General features: G+C 39.5%; 1 protein-coding gene across 5 annotated transcripts in view; it reads left to right on the top strand.

Annotated features, from left to right (window-relative positions):
- The first annotated feature begins 2,071 nt into the window (after positions 1-2,071).
- sycp1 (synaptonemal complex protein 1) overlaps positions 2,072-21,114 on the top strand; it is a 95,966-nt gene continuing 76,923 nt past the window's right edge. For all 5 annotated transcript variants that reach the window (XM_031896790.1, XM_031896793.1, XM_031896791.1 and 2 more), the window contains exons 1-5: positions 2,072-2,143; positions 12,826-12,950; positions 18,390-18,450; positions 18,539-18,576; positions 20,801-20,965. In XM_031896790.1, coding sequence (XP_031752650.1) covers positions 12,867-12,950; positions 18,390-18,450; positions 18,539-18,576; positions 20,801-20,965 — 348 coding nt within the window. In that variant the 5' untranslated portion in view covers positions 2,072-2,143; positions 12,826-12,866. The remainder of the gene's footprint in view (positions 2,144-12,825; positions 12,951-18,389; positions 18,451-18,538; positions 18,577-20,800; positions 20,966-21,114) is intronic.

Below are 21,114 nucleotides of genomic sequence, written 5' to 3'. Positions count from 1 at the left end.
GCATAGGGTACGCAGAGTATGGCACACATAGGCAGCTAAGGGCAGGCAGAGTATGGCACACACAGGTAGGGCAGGCAGAGTGTGGCACACACAGGCAGCTAAAGGCAGGCAGAGTATGGCACACACAGGCAGCATAGGGTACGCAGAGTATGGCACACATAGGCAGCTAAGGGCAGGCAGAGTATGGCACACACAGGTAGGGCAGGCAGAGTGTGGCACACACAGGCAGCTAAAGGCAGGCAGAGTATGGCACACACAGGCAGCATAGGGCAGGCAGAGTATGGCACACACAGGCAGCATAGGGCAGGCATAGTATGGCACACACAGGCAGCATAGGGCAGGCAGAGTTTGGCACACATAGGCAGCATAAGGGAGGCAGAGTGCTGCCTGTGTGTGCCATACTCTGCCTGCCCTATGTTGCCTGTGAGAGGTGAACCTGGCAGGGGTTTGTTCTGGGAGTTTGTTAGTAGTTTGAAACAGCCATTAAATGGTCCCTAAGGTATGTATGTATAACTTTATTTATAAAGCGCCACAAGGGTACGCAGCGCTGTACAGTCTTACAGAATACAAAATTACACACAGGGAGGACAAGTGATATAATAAATAAATAAAATAAATACATATATGTATATATATATAAGTGCCATGTGGTATGAGACACAGTAGGAAGGAGGTCCCTGCCCCGTAGAGCTTACAATCTAAGTGAAGGTGTGTAATTATGTTGCAGAGGCTTGCTGTGCTACCAGCAGGGGATGAGCAGGCATATGGATTTTAGGGTGTCTTAATATGACATAATATAATTCTTTCATATATGAATAACTGTTGATATCCCCGCAGTGAGGACCAAGCATTTGGGTTTTTGCTGCACTACTACCATTGTGATAAAATGGGTGTGGTTTGAAGTGGGTGTCGTTCAAAAAAGGGGAGTGGTCAAAACTGGCTTTCATTAGCGACCCTCCACCATAAATGCTAGAGAAATTCTGGCCCTCGGCACCACAGAAGTTGGACAGCACTGAGCTAGATTATTCTGCCTAGTTATCAAAACCCTCTTGACCAATGGTAGGAGAGAGCAGTCTATCCGTATAAATGTCCTGTTCATACCACCAGAAATATGGATTGTGATGGGTTATATTGTTTTAAATTATCCTTTGTGGTTCCAGTTTTTTAATTATTTTCTGAGCCAAACTATTAAGGTCCCCATACACGGGCCGATTGTTGCTGCCGATATCGGCCCCTTGGACTGATTCGGCAGCTTATCTGCCCGTGTAGGGGCAGGAACGAGGGGCATGCCGACTGATATCTGGCCTGAAATTGGGCAGATATCGATTAGGCAGGTTAAAAGATTCAGTCGGATCAGGGACCGCATCGGCTCGTTGATGCGGTCCCCGAACCAATTGCCCCATTGCTGCCATTATATAACACGTCTTGCTTTACCCAATTAAAGGTGCCCATACACGCGAAGGTGAGGTCGCCAAGCGAGCGGATCTTCTCCAAATATCCCCACCTACAGCTGGGCAATATCGGGGAAAATGTAGGCTAATTTGATCGCTTGGCGACCTCACCTTCACGTGTATGGGCACCTTTAATTGGGTAAAGCAAGACGTGTAGTAATTATCTGACCACGTTTTTTTTCCAACAATTTGACCAGATTAACAGCTTTGTTTTTTTTTTTATGATTTGGTGTGCAACTGCAAAAATTTGTCCTTAAAAAATTCTGTCAGAAAAAGATGTTAGGAAACATAAATCAGGAAAATATCGAATTTACCAGTGTAACATTTGATAAATCAGCCCTACAGTCTTCATTTTACCTGATTGATCTAACGCAGTAACAAACCTATCTATTCATTGAGCCAGCACCTTTAATAATAGCAAGTTTAAAATTGTCATTCCGCAAATGATTTAAATTACTGTACTGATGAATCATTATCAAATACCGACAGTTTAGAAAATGCAAACAATGGAGCAAAAGTTTATTCCAAATTGGATATCTTGTTAATTCAAATACGCATTGCATGACCAATATCTGTGTTTGAAACGCCAATTGGCTATCCGCGCATAATCTGATTGGCTATCCGCGCATCATGTGATCGAGTCAACATTTGTGGCGTAGTAATATTCAGTAAAATAGGAGGCAAGGGGAGGTGTAAGTAGCTTTCTGGGACTGCGGGCTGTGTTGTATAATGGAAAGTGAGAAGCTGGACTCTCGGGCTGTATGCATTTACTGGAATTATCTGGGCTCCCTACTGAGAGTGAGCTGCAGACGTTGGAAGGGAGGGCGCGAATTAGGGTGACTGCATGCAGACACCCTCTGAAGTCTGCAGCCTACTGACAACAAGCCAGATATTTCAAGCAAGTGCAGCCGAGGGAGTGCTAAAACCCAGAACCTGTCTGCTAGGGACAGCTGTCCCCTTGCCTCACGTAATGGCTGCCCTACCAATTACAGTCCAACCTGTATTTCTATCTAAAGTACAGTTGCATGCTATGGTAAACTGAAAGGCATCATTGATAGACTATAGTTAAGCACTGCCCATATTTTTTATAAAAAGTTGTATTGGAGATAGTATAATGCTTGCTTGATTCCACCAAAGGATACTATTTGAAATAAACTATTCCCAAGTATGTGAAAGTGGTCTTTGAGCCCTCAAAATGTGAGGGAAAAATAGCAGTAAGCCTTCAGGTGTTTTACAACTGTGGCTCAGCATTTGGAGGGCCTCAACTTGGCTATGTCGCCTTTAAGCCACTGTTGCCTGTTTCCAGAGTAGGATACTGTGAATTCTTATACTGCTTAGGGACAGATTTATCAAAATGTGAGTTAAGCTCTTAATACATAAAAACTCATCCCAATTTCTATTTATCCCTATGGGATTTTTATAAGTGTATTTATCATTGAGTGAAAAAATACATTTTTAAAAATCCCATAGGGATAAATAAAACTTGGCTGAGTTTTCATGTATTAAGTGCTAAACTCACATTTGATTTGATAAATCTGTCCCTATGAGTACTGTTAAAATAGAGATTTGTTGGCTGCAGTAAACCTATGGGTAAGCCAGCTAAATTACATGTATTGTACTTTCAGCGATCTGAAGTTTAGGCAAGGGGCAGGCATTTTCAGATTAGTCACCTGCAGTAGCACAGATTTACCACAGGCAAAATCTAGTGTGCCAGTTACAGTACCCTTAGAGTGGGTGAACTAAGACAGACTGGTGGGGTGGGGGGTAGGAATGACTTTACACTGGACTTCTGTTTGTTTTTGTGTTAATAGTGAATTGAGTGTCACACTGTGCAGATTTACCAAGACAAAATACTCAGCGGCAGATTTATTAAAATGCGAGTTTGGAGCTTAATACATAAAAACGTACCCACGTTCTATTCATTTCTATGGGATTTTTATAAGCATATTTATCAAATGGTGAGTTCTAACTTTCACCTATTGATAAATACACTTTTAAAAATCCCATAGGAATTAATAGAAAGTGGGTGAGTTGTTATGTATTGAGCTCCAAACTCACATTTTGATAAATCTGCCCCTCAGTGTACTATTGGTTTAAGTTGTGACTTAGCTCTTTAACCACTCATATTACAATGTACATCTCAAAAGCCGGTATAAATTACACTGTGAAGTCTAACAAGACTGAAATCGAGTTTTATGCCTTTGAAATTATGACTTTATTCACCTATTAAAATAATCTTATGAGAGTTAGAGTAACGAATGGTGTATGCATCAGACAGACTAATTACATTTGATTTAGTTGTGTATTGATTTCACTTAAGCACATCGCACAAGAGAGAGGTAGTGGTGGGAAATTAGTGACATTTTTAGCACCTGCAGGACATTAGACATAAATTATTGTTCTATTTTTTTCTTCATAAAGCACATCTGATTATAGGTACAGTATATGCAAGTCTGTATTTCTGGATGTTGTTTTGTGTGGGTCACTATTGTATTAGTATCTGTGTGTTTGTAATTTTGTGCGGCTGCTGTCGTAATAATGACACAAAACATGTTATTTTTGAGCTCTGGAGGCTCACTTTAAAGGAGAAGGAAAGGCTAAGTCACTGGGAGGGGTGTCAAAATGTTGTTACCCCGGTGAATAAAGTCACTGGGGGGGTGCCTAACATTTTGGCACCCCCCCAGTGATTTAGCCTTTCCTTCTCCTTTAGGAGACAAGTTTAAGTTAAAACTGCCATTACAATATCACTAGGAAGGGCATTCCACAACCTCACTGCCCTCACTGTGAAAAACCACCCACGCTGCTTCAAATAAAAAGTTTTGTTCCTTTAAGCTAAAGGGGTGGCCTCTAGTGCGCTGGTAATTTTTATGTAATTTTTAAAAAAGAACACCCCCTCTCTGTCTATAATCATGTCCCCTTGCAAGTGCCTTATTTCCAGAGAGAAAAAACCCTCCTTGACAGTCTAACCTCATAGTTTGAATATTCCATCCCCTTTACCAGTTTAGTTGAACATCTCTGCACTCTCATCTGCTCCTTAATATATTTGTTAAGCACTGAAACTGCACTGCATACTCAAGGTTTGGCCTTACCAGAGATCTATAAAGGGGCAAAATTATGTTTTCATTCCTTGAGTCAATGCCCTTTTTGTACAAGGCAGCACTTGCTTGCTTGCTTTAGTAGCCACAGGATGACACTGCCTGGAATTAGACAACTTGTTATCTACAAAAATCCCCAGAACCTTCTCAAGGATCTCCTCAAAACACTACCATTTAGTGTATAACTTGAATTTATATTATTTCTACAGAAGTGCATAACTTTGCACTATTCAACATTGAACCTCATTTTCCATTTTGCTGCCCAGTTTTCCAATTTTGGAAAGTGGCAGCATCCTGTATCCTAAGTAAAATTTAATAACGTCAGCAAAAATAGAAACAGTACCTTATATGTCCACCTCCAGGTCATTAATAAACAAGTTAAAAAGCAAAGGACCTGTGGTACTCCACTAACAACAGTAGCCCAGTAAGGAAATTTTCCACCACTCTGCAATCTATCCTTCAGCCAGTTTGCTATCCAAGTACAAATATTATGTTCTAGGCCAGTATTCTTTTATCATTAACTTTCTGTGCATACTGTATCAAATGCTTTAGCAAAGTCCAAGTAGATGGCATCCACTACTATTCCAGTGTCGAGGTTCCTGCTCACTTCATCATAAAAGGCAATTAGGTATTCATGGATCCTATACCTTATTATCCTTTAATAAAACTTTACTACCACTGATGCCAGACTAACAGGCTGAGAACAGGATCCCATTTTGAATAGCAGCACATTAGCAATTCATCAGTCCCTTGACACCATGCCAGATCTCAATGAATCTTGAAAAATTAGGTGAAAAGGTTTGGCAATCACAGAGCTAATACCCTGGGATGAATACCAACAGGTCCTGGTTCTTTGTTTACCTTTAGGTGTTCAACTCTCTTTTGAATTTCCTCCTGAGTGACCCATGCATCAGTAGTTATATTACTAGAATTGGTCGATTAAAATGGAAGCCTTGATTAGCTGGCTCCTCAGACTGAATAAGAGTTCAGAATTTCTTCTTTTTTCCTGTTCTCGTGCGAAGTAATTTTTTGACACATGACATTTTTTTGACACGGGTGACAATTTTTTGTCGCACGGTGAATTTTTACATGACGAATTTTGTTGCCCATTTCGCTAATCCATGCCTGGCAAATTATTTGGCCCATTACTACTATTTGTATATTTAAAAAATAATTTTGGATTCCTTTTACTCCTAGCTGCAATACCCATCTCTATTTTAGCTTGCCTGATAGCTTTTTTGCATGCTTTATTTGCTTCCTTGTACATGATGAAAGTTTCAGCTGTCCCAGCTAACTTGAATGCTTTAAAAGCAGATGATAATTTTTTACACTAATGCTTACATTTACACTTACAAAAATTTTTTGGGAAGAACTAGGGGGGGGTTAACACACAGGGTTTCAAGTCTGTACATGCACTCATACATACACAGATTTGTGGGGTTTTTTTTGCATCTTGTGTTATTTTTGCCTGTTTTATTACTGTTGTGAATAGCATATTTGCTAACTGTGCAGTAACTTTTGTGCGTTATTTTGTTGATTCCATTATTAGTCATTGCATATTCAGTTCTAGGTTTGATTGCTTGTTTCTGTCTATAAAACATATCTGTCCAAGCAAAACTATTCAAACTGCGATGCTAACAGCAGATTACACTAGGTGATTTGTTTTTTTTGCTTTTATTGTGTCTTTTATTTTTCTCCATTACTTGTTTTTTCTCATGAACATTTTGTGTGCTATATTTTTATTTTGATCCCTCTGCACTTCACATAAGTTTGGTCCATCTATGCATATTAATCATTGAACTGTTCAATAGACCCATAACATCAATATTTACAATGTTTTATGGTGATACAGTACAAAATGTGGGGCATATAATTTGGTAAAATATAATCTTTGAGACGATTTTTAGAAACTGCTACGTTTAGCATAGCTTTGCAGTTTTGTAGTTTGCAGCAGAAATATGTATTTACCCATTTTAGATTCAACAGAATGTGTACTTTCAAAAAATATATGATTTTGTAGGGTCTCCCTACTGTTAGGATGTCTTATTGTGCATAATACATAGACCAGGTGCTTAAATTGCAGTAGCCAGAGTATTAGCTGTGAATATGCATGTGCATATTTTCATTTCTGTGTCTGTTCTTCAGATAGTTTAGTAAATTCATACCCATTTTGGAATCGTTCAATGGTGTACTTTTCAAAACTATATGGTTTTGGAATGTAAATGTATGTTTTGTGGCTTTACCCCACATAAAATGCAGTGAATGTGTTGGTTTCAGTAGCAGAAGTGACCTTTCAGGACAATATGTATGTTTTATGAACTTCATTTTGGGATCTCTAGATGCCATGTAAAATGTATTGTTACTTAATGATATATGGGAGATAGGATGCTGGAAAGTGGAAGCTTTGAGGTGATTTTCAGGTATTTCATCAAAACTTCTAATTAAAAAAAAATATATCATATTCGTGGAGGTAAACTTATTTGTGGCTTTATCCCACATAAAATGCAGTAAAATTGTTTATTTTTCAGTAGCTGACGTGACCTCCATTACAATTTGTATGCACTAACTTAATTGTGGGGTCTCTACATGCCCTAGAATTCATATTTAGAATGTATTTTCTTGGTTTTGGTATAATATGTACTTTTCAAAATTATATGGTTTCCTGGGGCAAACATTGTTTCAGGATTTTTTGTTTTTTGGAAAAAGTGTGCCATTTTCTGCTGTACTGCTTAGAAAATTCAGATATGTACTGCAGGAAGTTTTAGCTCTATAGATGTCATAAATCTCCCTAAAATATATACAAATCTAGTATGGGCACAAATACTATACAAATCTATTATTGGCACGTTTGAGAGACATGAGGCTTCCCAAATCAGCTGGATTTTTGTGCATAACATAAAATATTTTTCTGTTATAAATCCCTGTGTGAAGAAAAATGGCAGTTTTTAATATTTGTTGGGATTTAGAGCACTAAATATCTTTCTAGAAATGGAAAGCTCAGTGTATAGGTTTTTTTAGGTAAACTGAAAGTGTAAGAGCAAATGAAATGTGACACAGACAAATTTGTGGACTTAGTTACACTATTACATACTAAGAAGTGCAACTTGCAAATGGCCAAATAATGCCCAAAATATAGAATACATTAATTCAAAAGGTGTAATGACAGGTAACAATACATTAACAAAATTTAAAGGGGTCTAAGAGGGTCTAAATTATTATTAGCAACAAGGCAATAGATTGAATGAAATTGAAATATGAAAAGAGACTGAATAGAAAAGTAACTAACAATAAAAATGAAACCTCACATAGCAATAGTTTTTTGGCTGCCAGGGTCAGTTACCCCCATTTGAAGCTGCAAAGTGCCCATTCTATAACATACTAAAAGTTAACTTAAAGGACAAGGAAAGGCTAAGTCACTTGGGGGTGCCAAAATGTTTGGCACCCCCAAGTGACTTTAATCGCTTACCTTGTACCCCGGGCTGGTGCCCCTGTTAGGAGAAAACAGCACCAGCCCGGGGTACCTGTAGCAAGCGCTTCCTCCTTCGTTCTGCCACAAATTCCCGGGACAGTCGCGAATTTATAGTTTAAGTTCGGCTTTTTCATACTACTGTGCATGCGCGCGCGTGCGAAGCCGGAAGGAGGAAGCGCTGCATCTACCCAGCGCTGGTGCTGTTCTCTCCTAACAGGGGCACCAGATCAGATATTCTGACCACTAATTACACTGTTGTGTGACTTATTTTGTTGTGTCACTGATTTGTACAATTTTTGTGGTTTTATTGCATTTTTATCCCTGTATTAGTATTTCTGATCTGTTTTTGGCATAGCTTTGCCTTGTCATAAAATGTCATAAATGTCATAAAAACCACTAACTTAAGGAAAGTTTTGCAGATTGGTACTTTGGAGTACAAAGAAATGTGTACCCATTATAGATTTGGGGGAATGTGTACTTTCCAAAAATATATGGCTTTTCTGGGGTGAGTGTACTTTTTTGTGGCATTATCCTACAAAAATGTAAATGTGTTGATTTTGCAGGAGCTGAAATGACAGATCATATGGGGGTATGTTCCCATTGGGGCCCCTATATGCCACATATTTAGGTAAACCTATACATATTAGGCATCAAACTGTTCAGTGGACCCCCGGCGTTCAAATTTATGGTGTTTTTCTTGGTATCTTATGCTATGTGGGAGATAAGATGCTGCAAATTGGAAGCTTTGAGGGGATTTTTTGAAATGTCATCAAAATTGCTAACTTTAGAAATGCTGAAATGTGGCTTGGTACTTTGGAGTAGAAAGACACGGGTACCCATTTTAGATTCGAGGGAATGTGTACTTTCCAAAAATATATGACTTTCTGGAGTGAACGTACTTTATACTAGCTTTATTCCACTTATAATGATGTAAATGTATTGATTTTGCTGGAGCTGAAATGACACAAATGAATAGAATAGAACATATCTTTATTGACATTGTCACATAGTAAACAACGAGATTTGAAACAAGCAACAACTCAAAGCAGTGGCATAGTTACACATTTAAAGCCATAATTGCTCTTGGATAGAAGCTGTCTCTCAGACGATTAGTTCTTGCTTTCATTGCTCTATATCTCTTCCCCGATGGCAAGAGCTGGAAGAGACAGTGGCCAGGATGAGTCGGGTCTTGTACAATGCCCAGAGCTTTTTTCCTGCAACGGGAGATATAGATGTGTTCCAGGGTTGGGAGGGGACAATCAATTATTTTCTCTGCTGACCTGACAACCCTCTGTAGTGCCTTAACCTCTTTGGAGGTACAGGCACTGAACCACACACATAGTCCGTAGGTAAGTATGCTTTCGATGGAACAATGATAAAAGGCAAGAAGCAGATTTTTAGGTAGATGGTTTTTCCTCAGAACTCTCAGAAAGTACAGTCTTTGCTGCGCTTTCTTTAACAGCCGCTTAGTGTTTACTCTCCACGTCAGATCATCCTCCAACTCCATTCCTAGGAATTGAAACCCTCTCCACCTGCATTCTATCAATGATGAGTGGTTCCACGTCGCTCTTTTTTTTCCTAAAATCAATGACCAGTTCCTTGGTTTTTGCAATGTTCAGGAGCAGGTTATTGTCTTTACACCACTCTGACAGCCGTTCCACTTCATCCCTGTATTCCATCTCACTCTCTTTTCCAGAGATAAGTCCAATCACCGTAGTATCATCCACAAACTTAATGATTTTATTTCCAGAGTGTTTAGGAACACAATCATATGTGTATAAGGTATATAATAGCGGACTTAATACACAACCCTGGGGTGAGCCGGTACTTAAACATAGAGCGTTTCAAATGTGTGAGCCCAGTCTGACCCTCTGAGAGCGACCGGACAAAAAGTCCAAGATCCAGCTACAGGTAAGGGATGGAAGACCCAAAACTGCCAATTTGGACACTAATTGGTGTGGAAGTATGGTATTCAACGCTGAGCTAAAATCCACAAAAAGCAGCCTCGCATAACTCCCTTGTTGCTCCAGATGAGTCAAGGTAGCATGAAGAGCTTTAGCCACGGCATCCTCAGTAGATCTCTTTGCCTTGTAAGCAAATTGGAATGGATCTAAATCTACTGGCAGGCACGCAATGATGTGATTCCGCATCAGTTGCTCAAAACACTTCATGATAACAGATGTAAGTGCCACTGGGCAAAAATCATTCAAGCTCTTTGTACCAGATTTTTTTGGCACCGGAACAATGATGGAAGCCTTGAGACAAGATGGAACAAAAGCCTGGGAGAGGGACTGATTAAAAATCTCTGTAAGTACTCCGGCCAGTTGCTCTGCACATACCTTCAACACCCGTCCAGCCACGCCATCGGGTCCAGCGGCCTTCCATGGGTTAACCTTCCTCAGTACCTGCCTCATATCCACCTCCCCCACCGTAAACACCTCTTCATTATAACTGGGTGACTGCAATATTCCATCTGTTTGTGGCACCTCGAAACGGGCAAAAAAGATTTTTAACTCTTCTGCTAAAGAAGCGTCTCCCTCAGTGATCCCAGTATTATTGGATTTATAGCCGGTGAGATGCTGAACGCCCTTCCACACCTGTCTGGTGTTATTGCTCCTCAGATGCTCCTCTATCCTCTTCCTATAGGCTGCTTTTGCTTCCCGGATGCCTCTTTTCAGGTTGCCTCTCGACACGCTATAAAGCACCTTGTCCCCACTTCTGAAAGCAACGTTCCTGTCTTTTAGTAGTTTCTGTACTTCCCTCGTCATCCAGGGTTTCCTATTTGGATAAATCTTCATCGTTCTATCCTTGGTGACATTATCCGTACAGAACCTAATGTAATCCAGAACTGTTGAGGTATAGGACTCCAGATCCTGTTGTTTAAAGATCTCCCAATTTGTTCTCTCAAAACAGTCTTGCAATTGTAGAGAGGCATCCGCAGGCCATGTAGTAACAGTCCTGGTCGTAATAGGAACTTGTCTCCTGAGAGAAGTATACGCAGGTATCAAAAACAGCGACACATGATCCGATTGACCGAGATGAGCTAGAGGTTTGGCCCTATAGGCTTGTTTGATGTTCGTGTATAGTTTATCCAAAGTTCTCTCTCCTCTAGTCGCGCACTTAATATGTTGTTAAAATTTAGGTAAGACATCTTCAAGATCTGCATGATTGAAATCCCCAGAGATGATATGAACAGCCTCAGGATACTTGCTCTGTTTGCTGCTAATGCTTTCATACAAAAGCCCTAGAGCCAAACTAGCGTTCACGTCCGTCGGAATATACACAGCTGCTAGCAGTATAGCATTGAATTCACGCGGGAGGTAAAAAGGTCTGCACCAAATAGTCATAAATTCCATATCCTGAGAACAGTGACTAACAACAACTTTTGTACACCAGCTGCTATTTACATAGATGCACAACCCCCCTCTTCGCTTCTTACCAGAGTTTTCTGACCTGTCCTGCCGATACGCTGTATAGCCTGCCAATTCGATAGCCGAATCAGGAATGCAAGGGTTTAACCACGTCTCTGTAATCAGCAGAATGCAGCAGTCCCTCAAGATCTTATCTGTTGCAATTTGCAGTTTCCACTCATCCAATTTATTTGCCAAGGACCTAGCATTAGAAAGAAAGATGCTAGGTAGCGGCGATCTATACAGCAGTCGCTTAAGTCTCGCCATCACGCCCCCCCGACACCCTCTCCTCCGCTTCCGTCCACACCGCCGGCATCTCCGTAGAACTGGAAGTGTAGTTGAACCCAGTATCCCTACACTAGCTTCAGGTGTATTATGTGCGCATGTAAGCTCTGCGCTGTTTTTGTTGTTGCCGCACATCCCCTTAAGACCGGAAGTGTAGTTGTACCCGGTGTCCCATGAAAGATCATATGGGGGTATGTTCACATTGGGGCCCCTACATGCCACATGCTTAGATAAACCTATACACATTGGGCATCAAACTGTTCAGTGGACCCCTGGCGTTCATATTTAGGGTGTTTTATTTGGTTACTTTATGAGCTGTAGGAGATAAGATACTATAGACTGGAAGCTTTGAAGCGATTTAAAAATTTCACAAATTTTGATAAAAACCAATAACTTTAGGAAAGCATTGCATCTTGATAGTTTAGAGTAGACAGACAATTGTGCCTATTCAGGATTCCCCAGAATCTGTTCTTTCGAAAAATGTACAAGGGATAAACCTTCTGTTAGTGGAATTTTGGCCTTGAAATCTAAAGTATGCAGCTTTTTGAAGCAGTGCTTTCGAAATTTGGTAGTGTACTGCTGGGAGTTTTTGACCTATACAAGTGAGAAATCTCCATAAAACTATGAATATTTGATATTGGCACATTCAGGAGACATGGGACTTTCCAAATCAGTTGTAGTTTCGTGCATAAAATAATTTTTGTTTCTGGTATGTGTGTTTATATTATGGATTAATTTTTTTTTTTGAATTTTTAGACACTTAGAAGCCCATATCTTGTTACAGAATTGGAATTACACAAAAATTCTACAATATTTTGAAAGCATAGGTTGTCCTGAAAAAAACCATATATTGTTTTCCTGGGTAAACTAAAAGTTCCCCTGAGGAAAGGCCCCTAAAGTGAAACAGTGCAAAATGTTCAAAAACTGTCTGGCAATACAAGTTCCGCTTTGACCAAAATGACTGGTAGTAAAAAGGTTAAAATGACTTTAAAAAAGGGTGATATCATTTAAATTAAATTAACGGGGCACATAATACAAATTAAAAAAATTATATCCAGGATACTTGGATATCCGCTTTTAGAACAGGAGACACTGATTTATGCTATTATTTTTAGTTTATAGGCATAAGAAAATGTAAAAGGAGAAACCATTTACGATGTTCTCAGTATCAAGACTTAATTACAGCCAGGTATCTGCAGTTAAACCACAGTCTGTTGCTGAACCATCTTCATTTTTTCAGGTAATACTTTTATGTTTTATTTATTTGAAAGTTTTCATATGAACTATAATGTTTACTATAATTCCAGTTAAAAGAGACATATACAATAATTTTTCACTTTATCTTAAAAAGCAGCTAAAACAGTAAAATTTAATACAATAAAGTTTATTTTCTACCTACTCTTTAAGAAGGCTGTTAAATCCTTGCTGAAACGCTGAAGCCCCTCCCATCCACAGGACTTCCGGCCAGAAGAAAGTCTCTGTCTTCAGCTAGGGCCGCCGGCCCTAGCTTCTTTCCCATTGAAATGCTGCAGCCACTGAGAGAGGAGTGGGCGTGAGACGTGGGCGGGGACTTTGGTGACGCCATTTCCCCGCCCACGTCAGTCACGCTGGGGTCCTGCTGTCTTGTGCTGCTCCTGGCCCGCCCAGCCCTCCTGAAAAGCTGTTCACTTCGCTGGCAGCGTCTGTGACACGATCCTGCTAAGTAAGCATCTTGAATCTCTTTATTGAAAAATAATATTTTGCCAAATAAAAAAAAAACGTTCTTCATACTAAAGGAGTCAAATCTGTTTATTCTATAGACTGTACCTAATGAAAAGAAATGTGTTTTTTTTACATGCAACTCCCTGCAACTTTGACACCTCAACTGGCTGTTTTTTGGTATTTTCTCCTGCAACAACTCCCTGCACCCAATCCTACAGTGTCCCTGCCCATCCGTATTATGTGCTGCAATCGCTATGAGGGTTTTTTACATGCAACTCCCTGCAACTTGTACTTTGACACCTAAACTGGCTTTTTTTTTCCATTTTCTCCTGCAACAACTCCCTGCAACTTGTACTTTGACATAGAGCTGGGCGGTATGACCAAAAATTTATATCACGGTATTTTTCAAAATTATATCGGTATCACGGTATTTGACGGTATATAAATAAAAAATAAATAATAAATATTGGTGGCCCCCACCCCCCCCAACAACCCCAACAAAAACCCCAGCCCCCCCCCAACAACACCAACCCCAGCCACAACCCCCCCAGCCAGCCCCCCCAACCCCAGCCACAACCCCCCCAGCCAGCCCCCCCAACCCCAGCCACAACTCCCCCAACCACAACCCCCCAGCAGAACTTACCCAAGTTGTGGTTCCTCCAGCTCCAGCGATGCGTCCTAGCGACGTCGCATGCGCGCCGACGTCACGTACGCACGGGCGCAACCCGGATGTGATTGGAGAAAAACAGCAGGAGGCGCGCATACCGATATAGCGGTATGTTTAAAACTCATACCGCTTTTTTTTTTAAAAAACGGTATACCAGTTAAACCGGTATACCGCCCAGCACTACTTTGACACCTAAACTGGCTTTTTTTTGTATTTTCTCCTGCAACAACTCCCTGCAACTTGTACTTTGACACCTAAACTGGCTTTTTTTTGGTATTTTCTCCTGCAACAACTCCCTGCAACTTGTACTTTGACACCTAAACTGGCTTTTTTTGCATTTTCTCCTGCAACAACTCCCTGCAACTTGTACTTTGACACCTAAACTGGCTTTTTTTTGCATTTTCTCCTGCAACAACTCCCTGCAACTTGTACTTTGACACCTAAACTGGCTTTTTTTTTGGTATTTTCTCCTGCAACAACTCCCTGCAACTTGTACTTTGACACCTAAACTGGCTTTTTTTGCATTTTCTCCTGCAACAACTCCCTGCAACTTGTACTTTGACACCTAAACTGGCTTTTTTTTTGCATTTTCTCCTGCAACAACTCCCTGCAACGTTTACTTTGACACCTAAACTGGCTTTTTTTTTGGTATTTTCTCCTGCAACAACTCCCTGCAACTTGTACTTTGACACCTAAACTGGCCTTTTTTTGCATTTTCTCCTGCAACAACTCCCTGCAACTTGTACTTTGACACCTAAACTGGCTTTTTTTTGTATTTTCTCCTGCAACAACTCCCTGCAACTTGTACTTTGACACCTAAACTGGCTTTTTTTTTGCATTTTCTCCTGCAACAACTCCCTGCAACTTGTACTTTGGCCCCCATAAACTGGCTTTTTTTTTTGCATTTTCTCCTGCAACAACTCCCTGCAACTTGTACTTTGACACTTAAACTGGCTCTTTTTTTGCATTTTCTCCTGCAACAACTCCCTGCAACTTGTACTTTGACACTTAAACTGGCTTTTTTTTGCATTTTCTCCTGCAACAACTCCCTGCAACTTGTACTTTGACACTTAAACTGGCTTTTTTTTTGCATTTTCTCCTGCAACAACTCCCTGCAACTTGTACTTTGACACGTAAACTGGCTTTTTTCTTTGCATTTTCTCCTGCAACAACTCCCTGCAACTTGTACTTTGACACCTAAACTGGCTTTTTTTTGGTATTTTCTCCTGCAACAACTCCCTGCAACTTGTACTTTGACACCTAAACTGGCTTTTTTTGCATTTTCTCCTGCAACAACTCCCTGCAACTTGTACTTTGACACCTAAACTGGCTTTTTTTTGCATTTTCTCCTGCAACAACTCCCTGCAACTTGTACTTTGACACTTAAACTGGCTTTTTTTTGCATTTTCTCCTGCAACAACTCCCTGCAACTTGTACTTTGACACCTAAACTGGCTTTTTTTGCATTTTCTCCTGCAACTTGTACTTTGACACCTAAACTGGCTTTTTTTTGTATTTTCTCCTGCAACAACTCCCTGCAATTTGTAAAGATCAGGCAGCAGCACAGGACAGCTATGTGCAGACTGGTAACAGATACACAGGCGGGGGGGGAGGGGTTTTCCCTGCTACAGCAGAGTTCAGCCTGTCAGTCAGTGCTGTGACCATTTCCTTTGGGAGAATGAAGAGACACTCCCATCTCTCATTTCAGTTTAGCTTCAGAGGAGTGAAGATCTCTCTCTGATATAAAAACGATTTTAGCAGGTAAAATGCATTCAAATCGTTTTTTTTTCTGCAAAATTACATAGATTGAAGAAAGATGAATCATATAACTGAATATGAAGGTGATATGAAATGTCTCCTTTAAGTTCAAATGTCTGTGAATTCAGACTGAATTTTGATTAATTAGCCCACATCTACATGTGCAAATAATGTAAGTAAGGAAATAAGTGGAAAAGAAATAGTGCAATATATCTAATATATTGCAGGGGAACAGAAAACAAATCACTATGTCTCTATATTAGCTTTTAAGCAGTCAGAATGAGTGCCTCAAACTTCCAAGTCAAATGTTTGAAAACAAAATTACAGTAAAAACAAGTATGGTACAGCATGCACAGTGCAAATACCGCCTTAGTGCACCTATACAGAATAATAAGTTTGTAAAACTGTAAAAAAAAAAAAAAGACAAACTTCTGTTGGTACCACACCTAAATGTAAAGGATAGTTGGTTATATTCTCACTTGGGGGGCATATTAAAACTGCCCCAACTAGCCCAATAGATAGTAACTGTCTATGGCATGATAAAGTAGCCCTCTGACATATGCCACAGATTGTCAGTCTGGGCCTGACTAAGATCCCCAACTTTGTCCCTTATTTAGACAGCCTAAGGCAAAAGTCAAGGGAGTTTTGATATATACTAAACTGTTACATAGGCTAAACACATAAGGGGCACAGAACCAGGGCTGTGGAGTCGGTAGATAAATTCACCGACTCCTCAGTTTCTGAAACTTCCGACTCCTCTGTTTTTAATATGCTAATGTATTTTATACATTCATACAGTCAATGAAAAGCATGCTTCGTGGTCACTCAACGTGTTCGTTTATGCACTGTGTGCATTGGGCTTTATTCTTATAGCAGAGAAGTAATTAATTATGACTGTTTGTGAATTGGGACATTTAAACTTTATTTTTTTTTTTTCATTTTTTTCCGACTCCGACTCCAGGTACCCAAAATTGCCTCCGACTCCTCGACTCTGACTCCGACTCCACAGCCCTGCACAGAACAAATAATGACCAGGTTTAATCATCCTTCTCTCTGCCCTGCAGTTTAGCAGTTTTCATGCCCTGATGTAAACACTGTCCACAAGTATATATTTGTCTGTTGTATTTTTAACCTACAGGATTGCTTTGCACATCTTATGTTATCTGTGTAGTCTATATATATATATATATATATATATATATATATATATATTGCCCTTCACTGTTTGTTCTCCCTTGAGAAAGGTCATGTAATGTGACCGAAACGCTGGGAAACTAAAATAAAGTCTTTTTGATTTTTTACATAAAGTCCTGCGAGTGCGATACTTTTTCCTTATTTCCTAATGATTCTGTATTTCTGACATACAAAAAAAGCATCTGTTATGCTCAAGAACCTTATCTAAGAGTCTTGTTATAAAAGATAAGGTTAATCCATCAACATGATTTATGTTCCCAACATTTAAATTGATTTGATGGTATAGCCGGCAGCAAACCTGGAGGCTGAATCAGCTGTATAATATTACTATTTGTATCTTGGGGCATCAACTTCTGTCACATACAGCTTACTGTACTGCAGCAAAATGTGTAATAAAACATAACCAGAGCAAGAACAAAGCAACTGCAATATGAACCAGCAGGATTATAATCACTTGGTGGTTTTAGGCATGGCCTGGTGATTAAAATCTCTTACTTGATAATCTGGCCTTCTGCTATGCTTCGCTGAAATGTACACCGCCTGGGGTAGTACTGCAGACGATCCATGACATCATTGTCTGCTTCTTTGAAATGGTCTTCTATCGTTCCAGTCGTGGGTGCATATTCACAGTGAGTCAAAACTTAACTTAGATGCAGAAAGCTGTCCTTTAAACACGGGCACATGTGCGCTGGCCCAGGGCCAAAGAGAAGAAATGTTAAGATGAAGATTGCAATGTGGTGTTCCCACAGAAGTACACTGTACTGGTGCAGTTTTCAGCTTACTGGAGCACCAGCCCAGGGTATCGGGTAAGCAATTATAATCACTTAAGCTTATGGCAACCCCTACTAATAACTTGTAGACGTCATGGCACCAGTATATAATTTCTTACTCCTCTTTACCAGGGCTGTGGAGTCGGAGTTTTTAGCATATTAAAAACATAGGAGTCGGAGTCGGAAGTATCAGAAACTGAGGGCTGCGGAGTCGGAGAATTTATCTACCGACTCCACAGCCCTGCTCTTTACAATCATGCACAAGTGTGCCTACTGATGTAGCGGGACCCTGGAGCTACCATGACCATCAAGCTGGTATTAATTCCATGATTCCCTCTACAGGCTGCAAGTAGTAATAGGTGCTGCACACTTGCACCAAGTGAATTACGTGCAAACTTATAACGGCAAATGACAAAAATTACCCAACCCCATTCTGACAAACTTTGGGCAACACTGTTAAAACACAGCACTTGCTTTCTTGAATGAACCCCTATATTTATGAAAATGTACAAAATGGTAACTAAAACTTTTTTTAATCTTGCTTTAAAGTTTGGAAAACAAATGTATGAATTTTCTTTTTCATTCTTCAGGGTTGCAAGTCATCTGTAGGAACTGGAAGTTTAGGAAATGCCATAAAAAACAAAAATGCAGGTTAGATTCAATGCATGTCCTTAATTGCATGTTTTATATTATGCATTCCTGTAATCATATTTCATATTTTAATTTGCATTCTTTTCAGATATTTTTCAAAATGTAACTCCTATATTTCAGAAAGAGGTAAGGTTTTATTACAAAATTATTAATACACAGAAAATTAAAGCTGTCAGACACTCCTACGCCACAGCAAAGCACTTTTTAAAAAGTCTGCAGATGATTTCATGTAACGTCTTCCGTTGTAATTCCAAGTAAAGTTTTTCGGACCCTGTCAGTTGGCTTTGGAAAAGGCACTGAAATGTTCTGAAAGCTTTCTGTGATTATCATCTTAGTAAGCCAATAAAGGTATCACCTTTACACCACATTTGTTATGAAGTTTTACCCTATAACATCTAACATAAATCCTATGTTCTGTATGATGCCTTTGTTTACGTTTAGAAATAATACTAATGCATGATTCACAAACACATATGAAGCGTTAAACGTGTAAAATGTAGTGATAATTACTGTGAAACTTAACGCCTCCCAGGAGTAGGTGTTACTGAACACAATTGCAGCTGGTGATTGTGTTGACAAGATGGAGTTTGCAGTCAGATTTTTTTAAGTATGTGATCTTCCTAGAGTGATGCATGTTTGTGCATTCAGGGAAATGGTAATTTTCAGAACAGTAGTTTTCAGAAACTAACTGCTACGTCCGTAATAGCATGCACTATATAAAATATCGCGGAAAATCGATCATCGCCAAATAAATAACGCAAAGAACTTCGCTTCTTAATTATGACAAGTGTCCTTTCAGTGAATCGATCGTTAAGTCACAAAAAATAAGAAGTGATAATATTTTTAATGCATGCTATAAATATCACTCATTTTATTAACCTTTAGTGAATCGGCCCCTTTGTGTATTAAATCATAAAATCGATTCTACAGTCTGTGTCACACTTAGGAACAGATTTATTATTTGTCTCAGTTATTTGATCTCAATCTCTTATGCGTTTTTTTGCTAATTATTTCACTAGCAATTTTTTCTGAAAGTAAAAATCTCTGTATGTGAAAAAAAGCTTAGGAAAAGATGATTTTTATTACACAGTGGTGAATGCTCCACTTTTCTCTGCCTGCTCCCATCCAGTACATCATGTAGCTACATTGACAGGCACATTGATGACCTGTGTGCAGCTACACTATACAGATTTTGGCCAGAAAATGTGAAAAGATACATTTTTGTGCCCAAATCTGTGCCCTTAGCCTAATACATTGTGGGCTTCTTAACTTATTAGCATCCTCATTGTCTAAGCTTTTAAAGGAGAAAGAAAGGTAAAAACTAAGGAAGCTTTATCAGAATGGTCTATGTAATACAGCCATAAGCACTCACAGAAATGCTGCACTGACTTCTCTGTCAAAAGATTTCTTTTGTCTTTAATTCATGTGCCAGAGACACGCAGCTCTCAGCTCTCTCCCCTCTCCTGCTTTCGCCTCCCTCAAGAATGCTAAGAACTCAGGAAGCTGACTCATAGGGGCTGATTTACTAACCCACGAATCCGACCCGAATTGGAAAAGTTCCGACTTGAAAACGAACATTTTGCGACTTTTTCGTATGTTTTGCGATTTTTTTGGATTCTGTACGAATTTTTCGTTACCAATACGATTTTTGCGTAAAAACGCGAGTTTTTCGTATCCATTACGAAAGTTGCGTAAAAAGTTGCGCATTTTTCGTAGCGTTAAAACTTACGCGAAAAGTTGCGCATTTTTCGTAGCGTTAAAACTTACGCGAAAAGTTGCGCATTTTTCGCGTAAGTTTTAACGCTACGCAAAATGCGCAACTTTTTACGCAACTTTCGTAATGGATAGGAAAACTCGCGTTTTTACGCAAAAATCGTATTGGATCCGAAAAATTCGTAAAGAATCCGAAAAAATCGCAAAACATACGAAAAAATCGCAAAGTACCGATCATTACGAAAAAAACGCAATCGGACTCCATTCGACCCGTTCGTGGGTAAGTAAATCAGCCCCATAGTCTTACAAACTGAGCATGTACACTTGGTCTCGGTCTCGGTGCAGGAGTAAGGCATTATGGGAATTCTTTTTACATAGCTCAGCGTTTTTTCTTCCTATTTGGCTTCTGATCATCTGAACAGGTTAAATATGAGGAGACTTAAGGGCACTATTGAGACAACTGAAGGTATGCCAGCAGTTTGAGATTAATGAGATTAACTCTTTATTAGCCTTTCCTTCTCCTTTAAGAACTGATCATACAGTAGGTAGAAACATTTAATTAAGATAGTTTTAGAATCATACAATATGTTTTTTGGGCATTTTTAATCGTTATCCACTTTAAAATATGTATATTTAGAATACAGAATCAGCCAGTCATCTATATTCTAAACTGTACAAAGAAGCAGAAAAGATAAAAAAATGGAAAGTCTCGACTGATTTTGACATACACCTAAAGGAGAAACAGTTATCAGAGTACAGAAGAACAACTGAAGCTCAACGGAAAGCCATCCAAGAATTGCAAGTATGTAAAATGTCTTGTAAGTATGCACAGCATGCATAAGTAAAAATATAAGTATGTGGGATGTAGAGACCCAGAAATGCTCCTGCAAACAAAACATCCCACCTATGTTTTTTCATCATAAAAGTATCCAAAACGGAAAACTCAAAAAA

This window comes from Xenopus tropicalis, chromosome 2, assembly GCF_000004195.4.
Source record: "Xenopus tropicalis strain Nigerian chromosome 2, UCB_Xtro_10.0, whole genome shotgun sequence".
Taxonomy (NCBI): domain Eukaryota; kingdom Metazoa; phylum Chordata; class Amphibia; order Anura; family Pipidae; genus Xenopus; species Xenopus tropicalis.
The sequence above is the reverse complement of the archived record's forward strand: the minus strand, read 5'-3'. Positions and strand labels throughout refer to the sequence as shown.